The sequence below is a fragment of the Centruroides vittatus genome, unplaced genomic scaffold, assembly GCF_030686945.1.
Source record: "Centruroides vittatus isolate TY-2023 unplaced genomic scaffold, ASM3068694v2 contig_364, whole genome shotgun sequence".
In the NCBI taxonomy this organism is placed as follows: domain Eukaryota; kingdom Metazoa; phylum Arthropoda; class Arachnida; order Scorpiones; family Buthidae; genus Centruroides; species Centruroides vittatus.
In genome coordinates, this window is record NW_027122188.1 from 2,648,387 (window position 1) to 2,674,910 (window position 26,524).

The window sequence follows — 26,524 nt, forward strand, 5'->3', positions numbered from 1 at the left end:
TCACTTTTTCGATTGAACAAAATAGAAGAGAAGATATATACAAGCTGAATAAAGTGCCGACTAGATCTACGTATTTATTTGATAATATTTTTGTAACGCTAATCAATCCATAATATTATAATTTAAATCATGTAGGCCTATTATAATTATTTATTATGATTTATATGAAAACTTATTTACACGAACGTCTGGAGTCTAGAGCCAATCTGTTAATTCTTTCCTAAGAGTTCTTAAGCGCCATTTACATTAATTTTTATCAGCATGATTGAAAATCGATTTCTTGCTCATATACAATTGTAGAATCGTATGTAAATTTTATTATTCCATTAATCAATAATTAAAGATTTTTATTCGAATTAGAGAAATGATCCATTTTAATGTCTTTCCCCCCCTATATCGTAATTCTTTTCTTATTCGTAAAGATTCTTTTCAATTTATCAAATTCGAGATGCAAATTTTGAAAATTCATAATTAATTTCAGGAAATAACCTTTTACAAAATGCAAGTAAATATAGTAAGATTATTAAATTTTAAAAAACTGCTCGCCAGCTTTGTAAATTATTTAATAAAAAAAAAAAAATGCAACAACTCATAAGATTCCCTAATTCCTTTAATGCTCCCTATTCATCTAAGTAAAAATGCCATTAACGTCTCTAGCGGAACATTAAATTAATTTCTTGATTTTAAAGATAATTTCTTAGATCCAATGTCAAAAATATTCGTTGGCAGGCTTCATAATAAAATTTAAATAACGATAAACCGATTTCGAGCAAACATAATTATCATAATTTCATACTTTATTAATGAATTTCTTCAACTTATCTGCCGAGAATTATGTCGCCTTAGAATAATAGATTTAAATAATAGATTTAAATATAGGTATATATATATATATATATATATATATGGGACATATAAATTCCAGAGTTCCTCATTAGTATTGAAGAAGATATTGAATAGGCAGTTAGTATAAAGTGAAGAAAATATCTGCATATATATTACTAAACGGGAACTTTCCCGTTAAGAATGCTGATAACAGGAAGAGGATGACGTTATGGTCAATGCAGCTGTCAACGTTTTCAATAAGTTTTAGATATTTCTATGTAGGCCATCCGAATATGTTTGAAATTTTAATGCGAATATCTATTAATCAATTAGCAATAAATCGATAACAATTTCTGAAGTGGCATTGAACATTTTAGTCGCTTTTTTAAATGTCAACAAACTCAAATTCGCGATTCTATCCTGGTTGATGAAGGTTAATGTGGCGTTAATGCTGACATCAGTGTGTTCATCGCTGCAGAAACAACTATATTCTCGATTCTTTTCTTTGCTTATTACTGTATAAATAATTTATACAGTATGTGTAATTATCCTATAAAAATTCGAAATGAATATAATAAAGAATTTTGGAGAAATTTATGGATATTTTAATCAAAATTATTAACTTTAGTTAATCACTTAGGACATAATTGCTGTGTGATTGAACTGCGTTATTTAAATAATAACCTCTCTCTCTCGGTACCGTAAAAATAAGGTTAAAATATTTAATGGTGTAATGAAAAATACTGCATTTTCTAAAATTTCGAGGAAAATATATTTCTAAAGGATTTTTAGAGAATCCATTTAGAAAATACTATATATTGAGAGAAAAAATCTAGAATAGAGCTTTAAAATCTTTTCTAGAATATTTCTTCATGGTTTCAATTGTATGTTTAGTATATTTTCAGTACGGATCAATAAAGTTTTTTACAGTTGGGATATATTTTACGTTGTAAAAGCTGTATTAATGTCCATAAAATATCATTTTTAGTTTTGCTATAACGTATTATTATCACATCAGCTCTGTATTTATATAATTATAATTATTTCTTAAAAAACTATTTTATATTAATAATACTTTTATTCATTTTTACATGTAAATTTACCAATGATAATTATTTTCTATTAGTATTTATAAAATTTAAATACACGTTAGCTTAATATCGAATTTATAATATACCACCAAGTACTTTTCACTTCTAATCATTAGAAAAAAAGAAGGTCTAAAATGACAAAATACGTTTATTAACGTAGAAATTAACATTTTTATTAATAAAGAAATGGCCCCAATAATGTAAATTGTACGCTTATCCAAAATGAAAAACTAGAATTCAGATAGGAAGGAAGAATAATGTATTTGAGCTTGAGTGATCGAACCGCTGTTCTCTGATAACATGTAAAATGGTGTAACGACTTATCTTTTAATGAGACTCTTAATTTACTCTTGAAAATGCTTAATTTTAATCGTGTCATCTGTTTATTTATAATAGAATATCGATCTAATAAAAAAACAACAGATCCTAAATATAAATCTTGCAATTAGGGTATTATTGTTTGTATATTTAACAAAACTCAATTATACAATTATAATAAGAAATACAAGTATGAAAATGTACACTACACTATTTTTTCCTTACTAATAGTTTTTATTAATGCATTGGATGTTTCATTTTCTGAATTTATGTATTGGTAATTTCTTAAAATTTATAAAATTAACGAAGATAAAAGAAAAACCTGTTAATAATCTGCTTTGTTTCCTACAAACAAATCCATTATATATCAATACTACTTCATTTCAACAGTTAGGGCCATATTATGCCGGATATTCGCTATTATTTCCAGTAGAAGGATTTACTTTATGCTAGCAATTCGCCATAAATGAAGCCACCTTTATAATAAACATAAATTAATGAATAGCAATAGTTATAACTTAAACTCTTGATATATCTAGTTTCATTACCTTAAATCGATAATAATTACGTAGAAAACATTTCCAAAACTTAATCAATTTTATCGAAACCAGCCAACGATAACACTAAATTAACTACGTCTATGATAAGTATTGTCAGTTCTTCATAAACTTTTTTTTTTCTCCATGACTTTAATTAATCTGTCAGGATGCAAGAGAAATATCTTTAACCGAAATCCAGCACGGAATCTTAGTACGAGGACAGATTTTCAAGATGTCAAAACGACCATTTTCTAGACACTTCAGTTTGCTACAGGCAAGAGAAAACCAGACACTAGACGTGAGTTGAATTCAAAAGGTGATTAAAAAAAAAGTCAAACGATGTTGTCCATGAAACATCACTGTTGATGTAGTTATTTTTTTTGATTTAAGGTTTTTTTATATCATTATCAAAGAAAGCGAACGTTGAATAAATGCAAAAAAAGACCAAAAAAAACTGTTTATTACTTTCCACTTTAATAGCGCTTGCAAAGAACTTAAATGGTTAAGAAATTTGCTAAATTCCATTAAGTGGCTAATACTTTATGGTAATTTCGCGTTTGGTGTTTACTCCATCGAAAATGATCTAATTTATTTCGATCGGTTATCCTTTTATCTGTTCTACAATAGATAACGCTATCGATTGTCTCTTAGTTATTCTAGGTGATAATTTTAAGCAGGAACTGCACCGGATAATTCCTTTATAGTCTGGCATTTCCTGGGCATCTTACGTTGATGTTTCTTTAGCTTTAATGGCTACTTCAAAAAAGCCTCGAGGGTTACAAATATGACTTTCTGTTATAACGTTTCATCTCCAACTTGTTAGAGTATTATCACGGCGTTGTTTTCCTTAATTACGTAGAATTTTATTTTAATTTTTTTTTTATTTAAAATATTATTTACATTAACTGAATAAATTTAATGTATATTTAAATTAATACAAACAAAATATTATCTATGTCATTAACGTAATATTTTATCGCCTTTTTGTATATTACAAAAAAAATGAATAATATAAAAATATTATTCTTAGGAAATTTAAATTTTATAAAATTTCAATTTACTATTTGTTACATTTTAAATTATTTTATTGAATTTTTTCAATTACTTTTTTTCGTACTCATATTACAATTACGAAAACAACTGAATAAAGAATCCAACAGGTGAAAAGAATATTAGCCACTATTTCCCATATTTTTCACGTGGAAAAAAAACCATTTCAACATTCGATGTCTTGCATCTGCAAGCTTATATCTGTTTACTATATTGGTTTCACAGTTCTGACATAGAAAACTTCAATCTTTTAGAAGCTCTATCGATAGAGGCAGAGTTCCAACATAGCAGCCGTTTTACTTGTTGTCGGTAGAGGTTTTTATCAAAGTAAATATGCTATCGAAATACGTCAGTCAATCTTACCTTTTTAGCTAAAGGCTTCGGTCATCTATCCACTAGAGTTTTTTGATGCGTTTTCTGCTATGGATAAATTTATATTTTCATCACGATATATAGAATATTTATAGATTGCTCTCGATTCTACCGTATAGTATTTTAACTCTAACATATAGCATCTAAATTTTCTATGTAATCGTGCTCAAATTTGGAATTTATCTTAATCCAAGTCAGCATAAAAATTTTAAAAAATTCGAATCGATTCATACAATGATTGATTTCAAGAGATTACCTAAAAGTATTTAATTAAAAGAAAGGATCCAACATTTGTTAATGAAAATCCAAGATAAAGTCCCCAATGAATTGTATTTCTTCTAAGAGCTAACAATCAACTGATAATTCACTACAGTTAACGCCTTCCCTGTGGACGGATGTAAACTACTGACTGTAAATATATTAGATTTTGAAGTTGTAAAAAGATGTTATTGATTATCTGACAGAAAAATTTATTAAGATTTTATGCATATTTTTATTTAACAATCAGTTTTGTTTTTATACATCTATTTTTATAATAGTAAAATGAATTTAATGAACTGACAAATTTAATTAAAATTTAAATAATAATAACAATAATAATAATACAAAACATCTAAAAAGCGTAATTAGGAATAAAGAATTGTGAGTTAAGATTAAATTAATAAATACAATGGCTCAATTTGTTGCTTTATCGTAAGTTAATTACTTTTCGTTAAATAATTTTCTTTTTTTTTAAATACGTTATCAATTTGTTTCGTTGACGGTGTATTGTTTCGTGTTAATCCAACTTAATCCAATATTGTCGTTTTTGCTTCAGAAAAGAGCTACGACATTATTTGCATAAAGTGAGTCGACCTTTCTCTTCGGGCAGTTAAAAGATATTATGTATCTAAGCAAGTCAGCCTTTAGATAAGTTTTTTAAGAAAAAATTTCATAGGTGACAATGCCCTAACTACGCGCAAACTTTTTAATAAGCAGGGTAAAGTTTTCCGGGATGCAAGAAATTTCTTAAAAGCAATTGAAGAAAAACAAATAGATGTAGGTTAAAGAAATCCTCTTCTAAGGATATTTCTGTTTGTGTTGACTCTAGGGCAAAAAATCAATTCCGCTGCAGATTTATCTGATTCCGTACGAAATGATTGTGGTTCCTTTCGATATTCCCACTGTGCTTCAAGTTTGTGATTTCTGCCGAACGTGATTAAACTGTATTAATTGTTCGGGATTAAAGACGATAACCTTTGACTAGCTCAAAGCTAAGAGCAAGGTTAATTTATCCGAATAAATCTGGACATATTTTTTAATTTTTGGTAGGAATTTACTTCATTATTATTTATTATATCTCTTAAGGAAAGACATTTAAGCTTAATCTTCACAAAACATTAATTATACTTTACTTAAATGTGACGTTATGTAAAAGCAGCTTCTCGCTATTTATTAATTTTGTAATGAACGTAGACATCATTACATTAATTATACTATAATCAATGAATCATTCAACAGATTAAAATCATTACTTACATTAATGACTTAAAATTTATTGTTCTTATTCTACGAAAACTAAGTTTTAAGGTTGGGATAAATAAGATTTTTTTAAATTACGAATAAATAATAAAATTACCGCTCGAAAACGTAGTAAACGGTTACATTCATAATCAAAAAGCAATTATAATGCCACGTTTTAATTAATTCCTAATTTTTTTTTGTGAAGAATAATCCAATTATTCTACTCTAACGGGCGTAAATTATCGCTTTAAAATGTCAAAATTTTAATAAAAATTATGGATAATTAATTTAATAACAAAAATTAATGGCAAACTGTGCTTTAGCTAAGATAGAATACAAAGGATTAGTGTTTCTATCAATACCAGAAATGCTGCTATTTCCGGAACGAAACCGAAGAATCGTCGAATTTCCGGATGGAATGTTGTCGACAATCGATGATGTTTCTTCAGAAATCTTGCTTTCCATGTTTTTGGTTAAAAAAAAATTGATGTTGGACATCTGTGCTTTATACCAAAGAGTTCATTCATCTCGTATAATGATACCTGATAAACAAAACTAAGGATATGTTAAATGATCGAAATATTTATTATATGTTGATATGTCACACTTATAACATATCGTTCATCTCTTTCGGGTATTAATTTTGCCAGATTGACAAGACTTATTGGGTGCTTTCATTTCTTATCATCCATAAAGAATTTCTCTTGATCTAAATTTATTCTATTAATTAACTAATTTCGTTTAATTATATTTTACTAATTTGTTTTATCTAAGTTGTATTTAATTCTAGATCTTTTCATTAAAAATAAATATTTTTAATAATTGAAGATCTTAATACAAACTTTTAAATTTTAAAAATTCATTTAGATCATGTTATAGGCAATTTAATAAATTAAATATTTTTTAATTTAATGGTAATCCTTTTGTTGTATGTGTATTTAAAAGTGAATACCATTTTGATTAAAGGTAAAAGTGGTTTATTATTTCGAAAAGGTTCTTTCTTTCTAGTGCAGTTCTCCAAAACTATTGACATAATGTTGCATGTTTGTAGAACACTTAAAATCAACAGACGCACTATTTGTCATTGTCATTCGGTGTCCAAGATCTACCGGATAGAGACATAAACTGGTGCAATCCCGAGAGGAATTGATATCTAATGGACTATCTCTTGTTTGATCACCATGCCAAATTGACTACTCTGCATTATTCTCTCTTAGCATTTACTCACACGATACTCCCTTCTGCTTTAGACGAAATCGTAAAGAAATCTCAGCTGTCACAACTTTGGAAATAATTTACAGCCGTAATTTTAAGTACTTTTCTATCGATGGTTTTTAAATTTTTATGCAATTTTTTTTTATTTTTCGCTACGGTTTTGCAGATCTGTAATCTATGAATATTTATAGAAACATTACATCCTTTTTTCATTTTAATTTTTGTTATTAGAACAAAGAAAAGTTTGGAATGATTTAGAGAATGATCGTCAATCCTCATCATTTAATATCTCCCTAGACTGCTATTGGAATAACGTACACCGACTTTCACTTTATTTATAGTCGCAAACCACAGGAGAGCGATAAGAAATGCCAAGAACCGAGTGTAATATTCTGCATTCTATTCTTAATATTTACATAAGTACAAAGAGAACGAAAGTAAAAATACAAATTAATTTAATTTTTATTAAAAAATGATAGAAAGAAGTCAATGTTATAAACTTTCATTTCTGTTTACATAGAAAACACAATAGGAAAAAAAAATTCAATTATAAAAATAAATTAATATTTATAAATATTCATGACACGGTTAAGAAATAAAAGTTATAAATTAATTTTATGATCATTTACAGAAATGTTTTAAGTGATTTATAAAATAGTAAAGCAGAAATAAGTGACATTTAATTCATTTTCTGGAGTACTATACATAATAAAAAAATGTTAATAAATCTGGTATCTAAAGCTGAAAATAAGTAATTTGTCTACTATCTTTTAATTATACAAAGTAATTTTTTTTTCTGTTTTATAAATTGAAAAAGAAAGAAAGAATTTCTCGTCGATAATAGGGGATTAGGACAGTGTAGTAAAATTAATTCGATCGAGATAATTGACAATAGAAACATTCAACTAATGAGTTATACTCGCATCAAGTTTTTACCTCTACATTAAAGATTAAAGAGATACAAAAAAAATGATCTTACATAAAATTTAAATTTACGTCAATCGACGTGAATGCGAGCTTTCCAGAAATCAATATATAAATTATGTTGCTGGAATCACATTAATACTGGAATAAATAATAAAATTTGCTAAAATGCCTGTTTACAACACAATACTTTAGATATTAAGAATAAAAAGTATTTTAATTTCAGACTTAAAAAATTAAATTGTATTTATATATTTTTTTAAAAAAGATGGTTTTAGTTTGTTGTATAATAGCTTACGTATATCTGAATAGATTCTAGTAAATTCACTGCAGATGGATAATATATTTAAATTTTTATGGAAATTTTTAATATAAATCAATAAGAATTCCATTTTAAAATCTTTTTATGTTGTTGTTATCATAAATATTTGGATATTATATAGAAATGGAAGAGAATATTTCTAATACGGATCGTACAGAAGACAAAAGATATAAACCGTATTGTTGGGATTACAGTAAGCCATCTTGGAAATTATGCCTTTCTGCTTTAGGAAATTGCTTCACTTAAGAATTAGTTTAACGAGTTAATTGAACAGAGTTTAATCTTACGCTTAAGATATTTCGAATTCTTCATACGATATTTTCGAATATCTCATCTCATCTCATCTCATATCCAGAAGTATTTTTCATTTTTTTTTCTTTTATTATAAATAAAATGTCATGTCTTGTCACAGATCAACGCTCTGTAAGAATTTGATTCGATGCGCGTGAAGGAACAAGCCATTCTTCTTCGAGGAGATACTTTTATTTCGCAGAATTTGAAATAAAATGATACTTCAGTCGGGGTTGGTGGAAAATTTCCACACAAAAGTGCATTAATTTTTTTCTTCTCTCCGAGGATAGAATTGAATTGGTAGTTCCGCTTTTCAAAATGACTAACCAAACTCGTAAATTTATTGTTCTCCGATAGGCCTTTGTATGGGGAGTGTGTATATATATATTTTTTTTCTTTCCTTTTTATTTTATGTAGAAAATAAGTCTTCTACATGACGATTTCTAACAGTTGAAGATGATAAATGATAAAAATATGCTATAATTTTCCTACCAATTTAAGTTTTTACCCATTTATTTAATAAAAAAAAGTGTTTCATTTTGAGTAAATGTATTTTCCGCTGATTTTTCTCTACTAATATAGAACGTTAACATTAAAAAAAATATATATGCTAATAAAATTATAATCAGGAAATTAGTAAAAATACTTCAGACATTTCTAATGTTTCCTAATATCTATATACAGTATAACGAAGGAAACAAATTTTGTTTCTAAATTTTCCTCTAACTTTAATACAATGTTTTTCCATATTTTTAATGGGTTATTGTATGTAATTTTACAGATTTTTTAAAGCAATTTTATAAAGTGTAATTTTTAATGTTTAAATAAATTAGGGATTATAATAAATAAATGTCTAAGAAATATTGTAATATTAATCAAACATCAAACCTTTATTTATTATTAATGATAACACAAAACAATATAAAGTAGATCGAGCGGAGTTATTCAATTTATCTCATTTGAAAGACATATTGACTGAGTGAATAATGATTAAAAATTATAACAAATTTCTTTACTCTGCAGGAGATGAAAAAGTATTGTACTAATTCATATTCATTATAATATACTATACTATAGTACTACAAACGTATACATTATACTATATAATATAGTGTAATATAGTACTACTGTATAATATACTATATGTTTATTATAATATATTTGTAAGAAAAACGAGCCGGGTTGCAATTTTTAATTTATTTAATTTCAAATATATGCTCTCCACCTCAAAGTACTAGTGGCTTGCCCCTGTACATCATACTTTTCCTTTACAAATCGAGTCGTGCCGGTCATCTATTAACAGCTTTCAGGGAAACATATTTGAATTGAAATAACGCAACTTTTGGTGGGCATCGGAAGTTCATATATAGTTAATATCTGGTCTCGACTTTTATCTATCTAACTCCGTTCTGGAGATTAAAGAAATACAGACGGGCGGGCGACAGTGGGAATTTATAGGTCTACAATTATTTTAAATTGTTCATTATAATATAGTTCAGCGCTGTTTAAGTGATAATTCGTTGAAGAATTTTAGTGCCACGTTAATGCCGTTAAAATATTTAGAAATTTTCGGTAATTAATGGTCAAATTAAACATATTTAAAATAAATTATTATTTTTATTTACAAGTAGAATATTAAATGTTTTTTTTTTACATTTTATGTCTCTTTACCAACTTACTAAAAAATTTACTCCCGTATAGAAATTGGCTAGACTGATATAAACTGTGTAAATTTTTAACATGTATTTTTTAATTTAGTTATCTTTACTTGAATGAGATGAAGTATAGATTTATCATGGCTTTAATTACATTTTTTAAAACATTTCTAGAACTTCATTTGTTTATTTCATAAATATTGTTTTAAACTATTTCTTTGTTTCGTTTCTTTAGTTTTTGTAATTTTCAAAAAGGTTTTCTTGTAGACAAAGAAAAATCAAATGTCTTCTTCTTTTAGAAAAAATTCTTTCCTTCAATTTCACTGCAGAAAGTAATTATCAAATAAATCAATATGCCGAAGTTAGTACAAGTTTTTTAACCTAATCATATCGATTTGCTAATTTTATAAAAGTCACACTGGCAGATTGTAAAAATTTTATTTATTTCAATTAGATATTCGTATAAACTTATGGCTTTTTCCTTTCTTTTGATCCAATGAAGACGGGTGGAAGGGAAGATGTGTTGAATTTATACCATTTTTTATTGTTTTGAAAATGGTTAAATCGATTAAATCCTGTAGTTAATTATTAATTAAAATAGAAAAATTTACTGTTATGAAGTTATTTTTGAAATAATAATAATAAATAATTTAATTTTAAATCTAATTTTTTGACTGTAAACTTACGGTTAAAAGTTATTCAATTTTAATTTTGTAACGTTTTCGAAAAACATGTCTACCGTTAAAAGGAGAAGCAAAATTCTATTATATTTAGTTTTATCACATATTTATGGTGTAAAAATGTAAAAAACACAAACCTAAATTAATTTAATGTTATAAAATCAATTAAATATATTATTTAGAGGTGAAATAAAAATATATCCTCATCTTCAAAATCAGAATATTAAATTATTTTATATATAAAGACTTAATTAAATTGTAAAAAACTTATGCATTAATTTAAACCAAAATTTAGTTTAAAGAATTCTTTTTGATTATTAATATACTAAGTTTATACTCTGCATATAAGAAAAAATCGGGTGCTGCTTTCAAAACGTATTCCGATGTTCTGATATATGATTCTGCCATTGATTTAACTTTCTCCTATTCTGCAATGCAGAATTCTTTCTATAACTAAGTGAAAATTCAATATTGAAAGTTTTTCAAAACATTTGATTCGCATGAAAAACATAGCTGAGTATTTAATAATAAAAGTCCATGCCGAATTGAATTACATTTAAACGTGGTAAAGTCAGTTAGCGAAGCAAATTTCTATATCAAAGCAAGATACAGTTTTAATAACAACATATATTTTCATTACGAACTAATCGTAATTTATTTAAATTCTAGAATTGAAATTTTATAATGAAATTATAGCCTAATTTATAAATATTAATTTACACTAAAGATATATATATATATATATAAGTAAAAGTATGCACAGCTATGCTTTGTAGATTAGTTTGCATGAATGTCGACACGGTTTTTTTTAAAATAGTTCTTATCAAAAACATGAAGAAAGGGGAAACCTATCAATCTTATATTAACATTTCTATGACAAAAAGTTTTGTTCGATAATATAAACACAACAAAAATCTCGCTAGTTATTTATTCTAGTGTTAGCGTATCGGACTATTGATTGCACATCTTGCACGACTCCAGACGAGTCGTATGTAGAGTTTATCCTTATTAGGATACGGTCGGCTTGCCTAGAGGTACTGTTTCTTAGCTTGTTGTCACTAGATATCTTTTTTATGTTTCGGCCTGTGGACATTTGGCGAATCATAAACGAAAGCTATCTTAGATTGAAAAGAGTAAACTTTAAAGTTTTTTTAACAAAAAATAAACAATAATAAATAACTGTTGATTTTTTATAAAGAAAAATAACAAAAGTTTATAGTTTAATACGTGCTCGTAATCGCAGTTCGTCGATGTTATTATTTTTGAAATTTTTTTCCGATACGATTTATTGAATGAGATATTTTCTGAGCTAAGAATGGAATATTTTCAGATTGGTGTTGACAGTTTGTCGTATCTATTTTCTTTCTTAGAAACACAAATGTGGTCAAGTGACCGTGCCGATCCGTTTGACGCTTTTGCATGATAGCGAGACATGTTTTCTAAACTAAAACCTTCGACACCCACTCCGTTGGAGAGCAATCCTATAGCTCAGTATTATGACGTTGGACGGCAGATCGCTAGCGCCGGGCCTGAATTGGTTTGGAAGATTTATGAAGCCGTCAGAAAATCTGATAGGAAGGTAAGTTGATTTTCTTAAAATGTTTCAACAAAAGTTAAGTGAATTTCTTATTAAATAATTAAGCCTTTTATTTATATATAATCTGTATAGTATATTTTGCACGGATACGAACGGTTTAATTCATATTTTACGTGTAAATCGTGTACGATGATAGCAAATTCATTTATCGAGATTCTTTTTTTTTTAGGTTAAGTCTTAGAAAATGTTTAAATTAAATTGCGGTTAACATAACTAGGATTTTAATTATGTATTTTCAGAAAGGTTTTCATTTGCAGGTACTTAAAAATTATTTAAAAAGTACTCGAGTCGTATTGAAAAGTGGCCAATTTATCATAAATTGTACCTCCGACATATTTTCTGTACTTGAAATTCAAAGAATCTCTAAATATTTAGAAAGTTCGTGCTCCTATTGCCATAATTGCGGCGAGTTTTTTTCTGTAACCTCTTGAATTATTCATAAATGAACGTGTTGCATTCGAAGAATCGATGAGAGTCTGCAATGTATTGATAATGTTGAAGTATTTTTTCTCGTAGGTAGCAATAGACAAGTTTTCTTAAATATGAAAGAAGATAGAAAAAAAGGAAATAATAATAATAATAATAATAATAAAAGACGGAGTGTAAACTATTTCTTTATGTGCCTTTACAAAAGACTATTATGAAAATAATCGACTCGTAAAATGTTTACATAAGTACTCACGTAACATTTTTCATTGTGTGAATGTATTTGATTAGCTTAACAGTATTTATTTTGAATGATTATAATATTAAATGTGTCCAAAAACATCTTATTCTCGATAAGTACAGATCATATTCCGTATACAAAAATAGTAACATAAAGTCATCTAGTGAAAGAGCAATTCTCCTAGTGTAATGATATTCGAATTAATATAAGGTCAAAGATTTCTTGCTCGTGTCGCTATTATTATCCATTAGGCTACTATATTGCATCGATCTCATCCCACAGTTCTTTCATAACTGATACAATGGTGATGGCGTGTAGCAACGCAAAAGTGGGTGTATTTTATGAATTGTCATGTTGTATGGTTACGTGATAGTTGAGTGTTTCCAGAAATAAGTATTGCTTAGTTACCGTATTATTTTTATTTCTTTTTGATAAAAGCCAAAAACGACTATGAGAGGAGGGGAAAAAATAAACATTTCAAATATCACTAAAGGCCATTTATCTATTTTAATCATAAAAAATAAATCTAAAAGTAAACATGTATCTTAGCTTATTTTTAAGCTTTATAAATAATAAAATAATTAATTTACTAATAAAGTATCTTCTGGAAAATACAGTTTTTATTGCTATTTATCTGTACAGTTCATCTTTTCAAATTATGATAAATGTTCGGGAAATGTTTACGTTTTTAGTTTTATATAAATTACATAATTTTGTTTCAAAGTTTCAGTTTATTTTCAAAATGAAATAGATCAGTTACATAATATAATATAATATAATATAATTTAGATTTTAAATAGATTTGGAAAATGTTAGCGTAGTATCGTCAAGTACATTTATTGACAAAAAAAAACATGCACAAAGGAGGAGCTGAAATAGAATTAAACTTTATCAGTACTAACGTAATGATGATGGTAATAACTGATTACAATACAATACCAAAGTAACAGTTTCGTGTAAAACAATTTTAAATGAATCTTTAGAACCTTGTAGGATTTCTTCTTGCCTGGATACGTGCGGAAATACTGTCGGCATGCACAATTACAAGTATCGTATGCTATCCTGCAACAAATTTGCCCACAGTTGTTGAACTGCCATACTCATAAATAGATAACTGAAACTGGCATCCTATTTGGTCCCACAGCTGCTTGTGGGATTTATAAAATGGCAACTTATCTGACAATCTGGAGATCAGGCGGATCAAGCAAGTATTAACTGGCTGGAAAATGGTTGTTCGCAGCATTACGATTAAATGCAAACATGAGACATGATTTGCTTGAATCTATCTCTGTGTAGTCAATGTCCCTCGTACTATTTCTAAAGAAATGGTCGTATGAACTGTTTCCCCAAACCAGCACGTCATTAGTGAAAACAGTTTGCCGTTCAACTGCAAAGGCGGGATTGAAGCGCTCCTCAGTGGTCTTCCAAACTAACACGGTCACCGTCGAAACCCACAGAGAACCAGGATTTGTCGCTAAAGATGATACGCTGCCAATCCAAAGCAGTCCATGCTTCTCTGTTAGGGCACCATTGCATGCAAATATGTCTCTGCTGGTCACTTGCCCAATAATACGAAAAAGGCAGGATTCTGTAACAAGACTTTCACCTGACTGTGGATAGTGGACAAACGAGCTGTTGCATTTGTTCTTGCTTGTAAAACAATCATCTCTCTTGCTTATCTGTCTGTGGACAGATGTTATGTGACCCTGACGTGTTCACTGCCTCCAATACCAACAGTAAGGTCAGAACGTCCCAGATGAAGAGAAATTCAGCGGATGGAGGGAATCAGCCATTTTGCTTCCCTCTGGCTTTCGAATACATAAATTACAGATACACTGGAAATGCTTAACACAGTGAACATTGAAACATCGGTGTAGGCCAGGGATGGGCAACCTATTTCTAGGTAAGGGCCGCATTTCAAAACTTTTGAACTGACGCGGGCCGCACACAAAAGAAAAAAGGGGGGAACTGTCGGTAAATCACAATTCTTTATTCATATATAATTATAAATTAGCATATGTATACTTAATATAGCTTCTGGCACCGATTTAAACGTAATATATCGGAAATATTTGGTTACATATTAGTCACCCCTAGTTTTAAATTAGTTTCGATGTGTCTGTTAGCCGGTTTCTTGTTTTAATTTTTACTAAATTCATTGCGAAAAACTTTTCACAAATATAAGTTGTAGAAAATAACGTTTGAATTTTTGTTGAATATATCATTAAGCTGGGAAATTGATATATTTATTCATATTTTATGCCACGCGGGCCGCAAAAAATATTACTGCGGGCCGCATGCGGCCCGAAGCCGCGGGTTGCTCATCCCGGGTGTAGGCGATTTTTGCAGTAATCGGACTTTTTTCAATGGGTGTATTTTGAAATCTTTCGCTCGTTATAATGAAATAAAATTGAATACAATTAAACTTTTTTAATTAGTATAGATTTGTATTATATATTTATCTTTATGTTGATATAAATCATAGGCCTATTCTAATAAAGTATTTTATTTTATTGAAATACAAATATATGAAAAAAATTTTTTTACTTCTATAGATTTAGTTAAATAGCTTTTAAAAGATATTGTTATTGATAAACAGTCTGTATTTTTATTATAATTAAATTTGTAATACATTTATGATAAAAATTATTAGAAAAAATTCTTATCACTTGGGTTGTTTCTTTCGATTTAGATTCATTATATTGAAAAAGTGTACACAGATCAAACTTATTGTTCTTTGATGGAGATTTAAAATTCGCTTGAATTCGTACATTTTATGCATGAAAACATTATATTAACTCTATATTTTATTATGAATTCGTGTTTAGTTTAAATATTATCAAAGTTACCTAAATATGTAGCCATTGTACAATAGTATAGCTCTTTGAGTCGAATAGAATTATATTTATATTCTCCAATGTTATATAATATCAATTTGTATGCTCACGCTATAGAAATTCGTTTATAAAATGCATCTAAATTCACCAAACGTATAAGGGTCGACTCGTTTATAGTCTGTGGACATTGATAGGATTTACTACATACTGTATATAATAAGCTATATATATTTTTTTTAAATAAAAGCTATTTGGAAAATATATTCGATTTTTAAAAATAAAAGTTATTTTAACAATGTCCAGTTGCATTTTTCATGTGTAAAATTACATAGAAAAAACAACTTTGATAAGATAATTTTATAAATACATCATCAATATCAAGATAAGAAAAATAATACAACAATAAAGAGGATAAAGTGGCAATCAGTAATTCTTTAATAAGCAATCTACACAATCACCAAAATGGAAAGTAGTGGTCCTACTAGAAATCTCTATCGATTTAATTAGTAATATAAGCGGTCTTACCACAGATCGATGTTAAATAACTTCTAGAGTTAATTTACTATTAAATTCAATATAAAATAATGGAATTATTACATTGTTTGTCGTGTTATTACGTTAGAAAATAAGATTAAATGTCTGTTTTACTACTCTTCTATCCAAATCTTGTAATTTTTCATCGAATCCAGCAATTTTATTTTTCAATATAATTTGAGGACTGTTTTTTTCTGTATTATAATATTATTATATTTAATAAAATGGCAACTTATCTGACGATTTTTAACCCCAAAGTAATTTTTAGAAATGATTAAATGTTTAACCAGAATCTGATTTATATGTATTTATCCTGTAGATCGTATTCTATATCCTAGGAGATAGATATTTATCATGTAAGAAGATTTGTACTCGAACTTTTTGTTGTAAAAATAATACAAAAACAATGAACACGACAAGCAACTTTATAAAAGTATTTTAGATCTAAAACAGTTTTAAAATATATATTCTTAAATCAATTCATATTTTCAAATATTTTTATTCTTATTAATCTGTCTATATTTCAGTTTTTGATCAAATTTGGAGAATGGAGCATAGAAAATCTTGTAATCTATTCAATAAAATTTGAAAAATGTCACGACAACAAATTTATATTCCAGCATAACTTCGTTGTCGTGACTGATTACATTTCATTATATTAAGCAGAAAAATATTTACATACTCTTATTTTTATTCATAAATTCTAATTTAATTATACGCAGTGATTTATGTTTTAAATGGATTTAAATAAACAAAAATAATTATATAAAAAAACATAAAATATTACATAAACTTACCAGATAAATATATTTTAAATAAACAAACGATTTAAATAAGAAAAACCATTCGAAAATTTTTGTTACGTATTCAAAAATGCTCGAAAGCATTTTGCTACAATTATCGAAAATCGATAAACTGACAAAAAATGACATTAAAATTGATAAGATAGGCAACCATCATGTAAGAACATTTGTAGCCGAACCTTTTGTTGTAAGGACAATACAAGAAAAATAAAAAAAGGACAAGACAAGCAACATTATAAGAGTAGATGATCATTTATAGAAAGCTGTTCCCGGAATTTCCGACATGTTCGAGTGGAGAATGGGCTCCTCTTCAAGAAAACTCCATCCATCATTATGTATCATCGTCATATACATATTTTTGACTTTTTGGTAAAACTCAAATTTATTCTAGAGTGACGAGTTGTCACGATCGTACACTTTATGACCCACTCGATTTCAAATCGGAACAGTTCTATTTTGTATAAAGTGTTTATGAGATACAGTATGACTATTTTGTGTAATGGAATCTTCATTTTATTCGTCTGATAAGGTATTTGTTATAAATATTGGCTATACGGGTGTATATATTGTCTACTTGGACCTTGTTTATTAATAGGACTTATTATACTGGTGAAGTTTCTGATTAGTAAAGAGAAGAGATATAAGTCAAAACAAAATGTCTTTATTTTGATAAAGATTAAAGATATGTTTGAGTAGACAATATATAAACAGAAAGGTAAAACAGTAAGGACATTGAGGCAAAAAGGTAGTGATAATTAAGATTATTTTACAATTAGATTGATTCCTTTAAACAAAACCGTATTTAATTATGATTATATACATTTTAAATGAATATTTTAACCTATAATTAAGTTATAGGGATATTTATATTTTAAAATAACATATTTTTAATCATTTTAACGAATTTGTATATAGGATTTCATTAAGACTTTGGACAAAAGACATTAAAACTTACACAAAGCGTGACAGGGAACTGGAAGTAATATTTCGGGAACGTAATTTAAACATGTAGCAATTAACTATCTAATTACTTTAGCAAATTGAAAAATCAAAAATTGAAGAGCTAACCTTAACCAATCTATTTTAATGACGCAAAATATATTCGGTATAATTATTTAATGATACGAAATTTTGTATAGTGAAGAAAGGATCGTAATTGAGCGGATATAGAAACAAACTCTCTCTTTAGTATCTCCGACATTTGATGCTAAAAAATAATTCCGCTTAATTTTATCCGATTAATTATCTCATTAGGTGACGTCAGTAATCCTTCTTTCAGGAAAAGATGTCGTCTAGTGTCATTTTCCGCCAGATTATTGGCAGAAAATAAACGAGCGACGATAGTGGAGATGGCTGCCAGCTTATCTAGCTTTTGTCCAGACCTTCGTCTTCGAGCATCTTCCACACAATGCTTTTGTCTGCATTCATAAATCTCTCCCTATCGGAAATCATCGTGTCACGTGAATGCTTCTAAACGGTGAAGGAACCTACAGTAATTTTGTATATTAATAATAATAACCGAGAATATTAATCACCCAAAGTTTTTACCTCTTCTGTATTATCATTCTTTTAATGCAACAAGAGAAAAAACATTTCAGATTACATATTTTTAAATATATATCGATTATTTTAGAAGGTGTATACATAACATTGATTTAGAATTTGTATGATAAAAAGTGAATTTTGATCGCTTTTATCTACGTATTTACCGAGCGCTTTTGTATGAAACGACATGCATGCAAAGATACAGAAAATGGATCATTCTAAGCAAGTTTTCGTCATCCTTTATTCTCAATAAAAATAAAAATTGAAAAAATTAAATAAAAAAAGTGCCATTAATAGAATTTTTCTACGATGAATTGCTTTTAAAATAACAATAAACATCGCTGGCATCGTCAAACTCTGCATTAAATTAATTTTTAAAAATTTAATAACCTTTCTAACAATCTTTTATTGATATTTAACGTATTTTAAAAACAGTTTTTTTTAATTATTTTGAAGTAAAACAATTTTGTTTTAACGATTTCGCATGTTTGAGAGCCTTTCAAACAGACGCCATTTTGTTTTAAAGGACAGAAAAACATAAAATAATTTAAATAGAATATCTTTGCAGTCTGAAACGATATTCCATTTCAAATGCACTTTTCTATAAAATACTCGTCGAAATTTAAAAACGTGATAGAAATACATACAAACGCTTTCGAAAATTATATCTTTAGATATAAATATAAAAATAAATAGCATAATTCAATATTTTCAATCAATATCTTAAAAAGTTCGAATGGAGTAAAGAATATTCTTTTTACTCGAATAAAAAAAAAGATTTCTTTTTTCATATTTTTAAAAATACAAGGTTTTATATCGTTTTTTAAAAGCAAATAATAGTTTTAAAATATGTACAGTACATAAATAAGAATTTCAAAAAGAGAAAAAGACGTTTATATACGAAAATCATGTAAAGTTGTTATAAGAAATTGTATATTTTGCAATGTTTAGAGGAGGAATTGCAAAAGAAAAAAAAACGTAAAATTTCTCGATTTAAATGATTAATTTTCGAATAGATAAATAAATAATATGTATTATATGTAATGGAAAGTTTTTCTAAATAATCACAGAAAGTAAGAGGTGAAAAATGAAAATAGACTTATTAGCCGGAGGTAGAAAATATGACACTTTAGTAATTTTCAATTTGCTCTAAGGTCAATAAAAAATAATATATTATTGAAAAAAGAAACAGTTTTCAAGTATTTTTTTTCCTTTTCTCTTTTTTACTATAAGATGGTTATTATAAATGAAATATCTTTATAATAAAATGTAGCGGTCGGTAACGGGTTGGTAAAATTAGAAAAGATTTATTGTAATTTCGAGTTTAATGCATCTGTTTATATAAGAAAAGAAAAAAAAATTATATATATTTGAATAAAAAATGTTTCGTTCTTGATGGATTGATTCGTTATTTCAATGATACAGAAAGCGTTGAAATCTGAAATTAAAGATGGAAGATTGTGCTTCACTGCGTAAACGATCGTTTCTACTCTAGAATCCTATTCATTCAGAAATCCAGAAAAATTGCGATGGTTTTATCTCCTAATGCAAATATTACAAAAGGTTGTTTAGAACTTTTTTATTTTTATTTTTTATTTTTCAAAAGTAAAATAATTAGAGGTAATATAAAAGCAGGCATTATTTTTCTAAATAAAAATGGCATGCAGTTATGCTAGACTTGTACAGTTTTTTTTTTAACAACAGTTATTAACATTTTTAATAAAGCAAATCCTACTGTACGTTGTCACGATAAAAATGATTTAAGTAATGACTGCACTGAGTCGAGTGGGTCTCTGAAGAGTTCTTATCTTCGGAGACCGAGTATTTTATTCTGTAAAACCAGAAATATTCATTCAATCTGCCTTTGGTACCTTAATTATCAATATTTCTATCGTCACGGTCAGCACTCTAATTTCTTGCCCTTCTTTATTCTACGCCACGATAATGATTATTCGCTATATAATTATAAACTGTGGAAGAAAGGCCTCGAGGATACTTACAAAAGATATGCTTCTTTTTTTTAAGTTTATAAATTCACTAAGAAATTTCACTCTATTTCATTTGTTTTTTCGATCTTAAGCAACTGGAAAAGTATTCAGAATGCAAGATATTTCCTTCATTACATTTCTTTCTTTTTCATAAATCATTTTTGTAGCAAAGACGTTACACGCACCGTTTACAGTTTAAATAGAGTAAAACGAATGAAAACCATAAATAATAAAAAAGAATAATTTATTACGAGTGGTTTAGGTTATAAGAAAGAATATATTTATCATTCTTTATGATTATCGGATGATTTTAAAGGAATGGAATATTCTAATGGAATGAATCAAATAATTAAAAAAATAAATTTATCCAAATATGATATACAGATAATCAGTTTATATTTTATACGATTATTGTCTAATTCTTGTATTAAAGAATAAAAGATGTTTTTTGCCTTCTTTATCAGTTGCATCTTGATGAAATATAAAACTTTCATTAATTATTATTAGGCTGCAATTTGAAAAAAACTGTAGATCTATAAATCCCCACTGCCTGTCTGTCCATCCTTCCTTAATCTCCAGAAAGGTGTTAGATAGATGAGAGTGGAGATTACATAAGGAAAACTTAGGAGCATTTTATATATTTGTCATCAGGAGATAATTATATTCAATATCAAGTAATTTGGTCGTAATCTGGCATTTTATCTAATTTAAAATAATATATATATATATATATATATTTTTGTTACCTTGAATATATCGTAAATGCAGTATTAGTACTTTTGAATGTGTTTTAATTACTATTCATTAACAACGATTTTAGTTCATTTACCATTTCTTAAATTGAAATTACTGGAAGAAGATAATGGAGAGAACCCATTTAAAGCGAGAATCGAACCTGGATTCTCCTAATAGAAACACAACAAGATTGTATATTTTTCTTTCTCTGAGATGATATTGATACAGTTTGAGTCTTACTAATCTTGGCAAGCTTGGTACCAAACAGATGCCGGTGTGGTGGATTTTCCGAACCAGTGAAGCTTAGGGTAAAAAATGGCGAAACAATTTATATACTATGTTCTGCTGTATTACTTATACCGATACAACTTATATAGACATAAACCTAGTCGTCACAAGTTTACTGTAATGTAAAATAAAATTAAGTGCAGTAGATTAGTAGAAAAAAAATATAAAAATAAAAAAGGTAAAAAGGAAAGCTACAGCTTATCTTAACAATATAGACCTTAGCATTATTTTTTCATTTTAAAGTCAATATCAATTTTTATAGTCTTTACATTACATAGTTGCAAATAATTTTAAATATTTTGACGTTTAGAACTGGATTATTACATTTTTTTCCACATTGACAACCTGTGCAGCTGGCTCAGTGGCAGTCTTGCAAACTAATGCAAAGTATTTGAATTTTTTCTTAGTTTGGACGCCTTCTGATAGCCATTAATAACATTAAAAACATAAAATTACGTATAATTTTAATGTACTGTTTCTATAAATACGAATTTATAACAATGGCTTTACCTAAACCCATTTCTTATTAAAACAGATAATATACATCCGTTTCTTAGGTACTGTACATTAGGTCCTGCGTAAGATTCGAATCCGCGACCTGGCGACTAAAGAACAACTCCTTAATAAACAACTTGCAAATCTTGCTAACGATTTCATAATGTAATAATAAAACTTTTATATAATTTCATTACAATTGAAGACACGAATGGATAAAGGTGTTTTGTTACAAATGTTCAAAACCCGATTGTCCTACACGAATGAAGGTTTAATGTATCCGTCTCTCATCAAAGATCTCAGAAATTAATCAATTCCAATACTTCGTGGATATATTTACATCGGAATAATTACATAATAAAAACTTAAACATCAATTCACTCAAAACTTCGTAACATAATACTTTTATCCATTCATGTCTTCAGTTATTATTCTATACGTATTATTATCACTATTATCTAATGTAACTAATACCATTCTAATTCCATTTGTAAGTCTTTATAATTACACAACAAATATTACAGTAAAGTATATTGTCTAGAGAAATATAGAAAACTTTTGGGAATAAATCTAGGAGACGTTTAAAATTTCACTTGACAACCTGGCACCAGATTCAAATCATCGAAGCTGCTGAACCAGTGATGTTCAAGCTGAAATTAAATTTATTTTTAATTTAATATTATTATTTTTCTTTAATTATTTATTATTATATTAAAATTTCCTTTCTAATGGGTCGAATTATATTCGGATTTTCACGATATTTCGGGTTAGGATTTCGTTCCTCGTCCTCATCCATGTTGACTACATACTAAACGACGGAACCGTTTATTATGGCTAATAGAAATTAAAAGCTTAACAAAAGATTCAATTATAAATTTTGTTTCATTGTTAACAAACAGTATAAAAATAGAAACTAGCACCTACTAATTAATAAGATTTCCTATTTAACTTCTAGTCAGAAAAAAAGAGTTTAAATTAATTTTTAATCATTTTAATTAAATAACAATACAGTTAATATTTAATTTAGCAATTTAATTATAAATTAAGAAATTATACCTAAATATAAAAACATTAAATTTTCTATAGGAAGCGTCGGTTTTTATCTTCGAAAAGCGAGTGGCCGATAAACTGCACAAACCCAAACGAAAAGAAACCGTGACCGAAATTTTACGATCGAGCGTCAGACTTTTGGATCGTTTTAAACATCCAAAACTGTTAACATTATATCATCCCGTGGAGGAATCCAGGTAAGTAGTCGTTTGTTGGTTACAGATAGATTGCGTCACTTCCTATATTTATAGCTGAATATTATCGAGAAGAATGACAATGTCGAGAATAAACGGATATTTATCAGACTTAGCAGTGACGTGTCAAGTGTATAAAATATAATTTATAGATCCATCCAATGGTTTGTGATCAACCTCCTACTCTATTTCTCTCATCTGATTCTGATAAAAACTTTCCATTTTGATGGGAAATTTCAGCAGTTTTTTTCCTTTTTTCCATTTGTTTGCCATTCTTCATATAAAATGTATAAAATTAATTATTAATCTTTAATTTATTTATTATTTATCTATTGATTAATCTATCTTAACGCGGTAAGTTATTTATAAGTTTGACAATTAATATATGGGAATGATAAAAATGTCATATTATTAATGTGTCAATATTATAATGTGTCGTTATAAATGCATTAAATATTTAAAATATAAAACGAAGTAAAATTTCCACGCGAATTATTTTAGATTTATCGATAATAGAAATTTTCGTATGCATCGGCGAACAAACGAAAGCTGTTCGACTAGAAAACAATGTTCCATTACTGAAAAACATCGTGTCACTTGCCCATAAATAATAATTCTTCCATTAATTTTATATACATCCAATTAAATAAATGTTACCTGTTACAAATATCTGAATATGGGATTAATGACCTTTTTTAGCCCTACTAAAAATACATCAAGTATATTTTATGAATAAGTCTTCAATAAATATTACTTTTGATAAATAAAATGTAATAAAACATTTCAATTTTATTAAAATTGTAGTATTAATAACATAAGTCTGCTGTTATATTTATGTGGTATAAATTATGCAGCAAAGTATAAACACTAAATAAATATTAAAACAATATGTAATTTACATGATTAGAAAATTATATACCTTTTTTAGAGAGATAAAGAATGTAAATATTGGTAAAATGTTTATTTATTTTTTAACTTTTAGCTTAAATATAGCTATAATGTTTTATAAATAATATAATCAGTTTATTAAATTGTTAACGGAGAAGAAAGGTAAATAATAAATGTTATAAATGAATAAAATTTTGATAGAAAGTAAGCATGTGATAAATACGATACGACTAATCTATTTTTTCCCCTTTTTTAAATCGTTAATAAGGTAAGATGAATTAAAAAAACTGTTAAAAATTGTTCGAAAAGACTAATTATTATTCGCTCTGATAAGTTTATGAATGAAAATTAATACTCTCTTTCTCGAATTAAAAAAAAAACAATATATATATAAAAGACTATTAAGAGTATCATCATTATCAATACATCTACTTAAAAAAATGATTTTGTGAATATTTTTTCTTTAATCTTAGAAATTTAATAAATTTTAATAATAATAACTGCCTTAAGTATTTGAAAAAAAAAAAAAATACAAAATTTTATTTACTCTCCAAATTAATATTACGCCTGCTATTTATTAACTTATCTGTTTTAATTTTTTAACAGCTGATCTAAATATTAAATTTAATAATAATAATGAGGATGATATAATATTTAAAAAAAACAAAGAAAATTCTTGAAAATGTTTGCTTTTATATACAAATATTCTTATTAATAATTCAAAATTAAAATCTTATCAAAATTTGTCGTAACTGTTGTCGAGAAATCTTCATTTTAACTGTTAAAATAGTTAAAATTGATAATATACATATCTCTTGGAATTGGAAAATAAATATTTTTCTTCTCAACTAAATTATATTAAATGTGATCTACTCCCTGATAGGACTACTATTTAGTATTTGCCTAACATTTTTATTACGATTTTGATCTACAAATACAGGTAGTTCTCGACTTACGACCGTAAATAGTTTCGACGAACCTGTCATAAACCAGTCGTAAATCGGCCTTTACATTTTATGCCATTTTCAATATCGTATCTTTAAATATCGTTTTCTTATTTTTATGTTAGTCAATCTTACGCGGGAATTTTTACACGTGTCTTATGGCCGAAATTGTTGAGTTTAAAACGAGGAATATTAAAAGAAAGTTTAATTATGGAAATTATTAAAAACACACGAAAGTGATAAGGGCAAACGTATCCGGAAGGCGAGCTACAGGGCGAACAGAACAACCATTGGTATGTATGCTATCGTCATAACTGAACTAAAATAGAATTTTATACAAAACATAAACATCGATCATCATCGCAAATTATCTTACGCCCAAAAAATATTCGTAATCAAAATTAATAATACAATACAATCACGATAGGAAAAGATATTAAATATTAGAAATTTATTTTCTATTCATTAATAAAGTGTAAAGTAAATCATAATTTTTATTTGTTTGCATTGTATCAATTAATATTTTTCTACTTACGTAAACTACTTTATATATATTAAAAATTTTATTGTCCTATTTGAAATATTAACATTCAAATTAATTTTTTTTTAATACGAGATTAGGATATGTTAGCTTAATACTTAGACAAAGCGTGACTTATATCTGTATAAAGTTACATATAGCTTGAAATATAAACATGTATAGGAAACAGGTATGGTAGAATGTAAAATTCTAAGACCGAATTTTATATAAGTGAGAAAATAAACAATTCACAGATAATAAACAACATGCACCGCTCGTGATGTATCATGAAATCATAAACTACTGCTATTACATGGATTTCGGATTGAAAAATAGACTATTTCTTGTTTTGCAGATGGCAATTTTTACATAAGTAATGTTTCAATCTCAACTTTTTCTTTATACATTTTAATGTTCCTAAAACTTCAACATAGAATAATATTTCTGAAATAATATACAAATCACATAGATTTACACTTTATGTTTCTCTATAAATATATATATAATATTTTACGAAATATTGAAATTATTCTTATACCGTTATTTAATTGCTTGCATAAGTAAACTCACTCGACTGTTCTAATAACTTTTTTACATTTTAATCAGCATCTGAATATATGAAGTAAATTTTACATGTTTATAACTCAAGAGATC

The 26,524-nt window shown here is 27.1% G+C and overlaps 1 protein-coding gene across 1 annotated transcript in view; it reads left to right on the top strand.

The window, feature by feature from the left end:
- LOC136975101 (SCY1-like protein 2) overlaps positions 1 to 26,524 on the top strand; it is a 110,555-nt gene that overhangs the window by 40,867 nt on the left and 43,164 nt on the right. Inside the window, exons 2-3 of the mRNA XM_067270101.1 lie at positions 12,156 to 12,364; positions 23,361 to 23,521. Coding sequence (XP_067126202.1) covers positions 12,218 to 12,364; positions 23,361 to 23,521 — 308 coding nt within the window. The 5' untranslated portion in view covers positions 12,156 to 12,217. The remainder of the gene's footprint in view (positions 1 to 12,155; positions 12,365 to 23,360; positions 23,522 to 26,524) is intronic.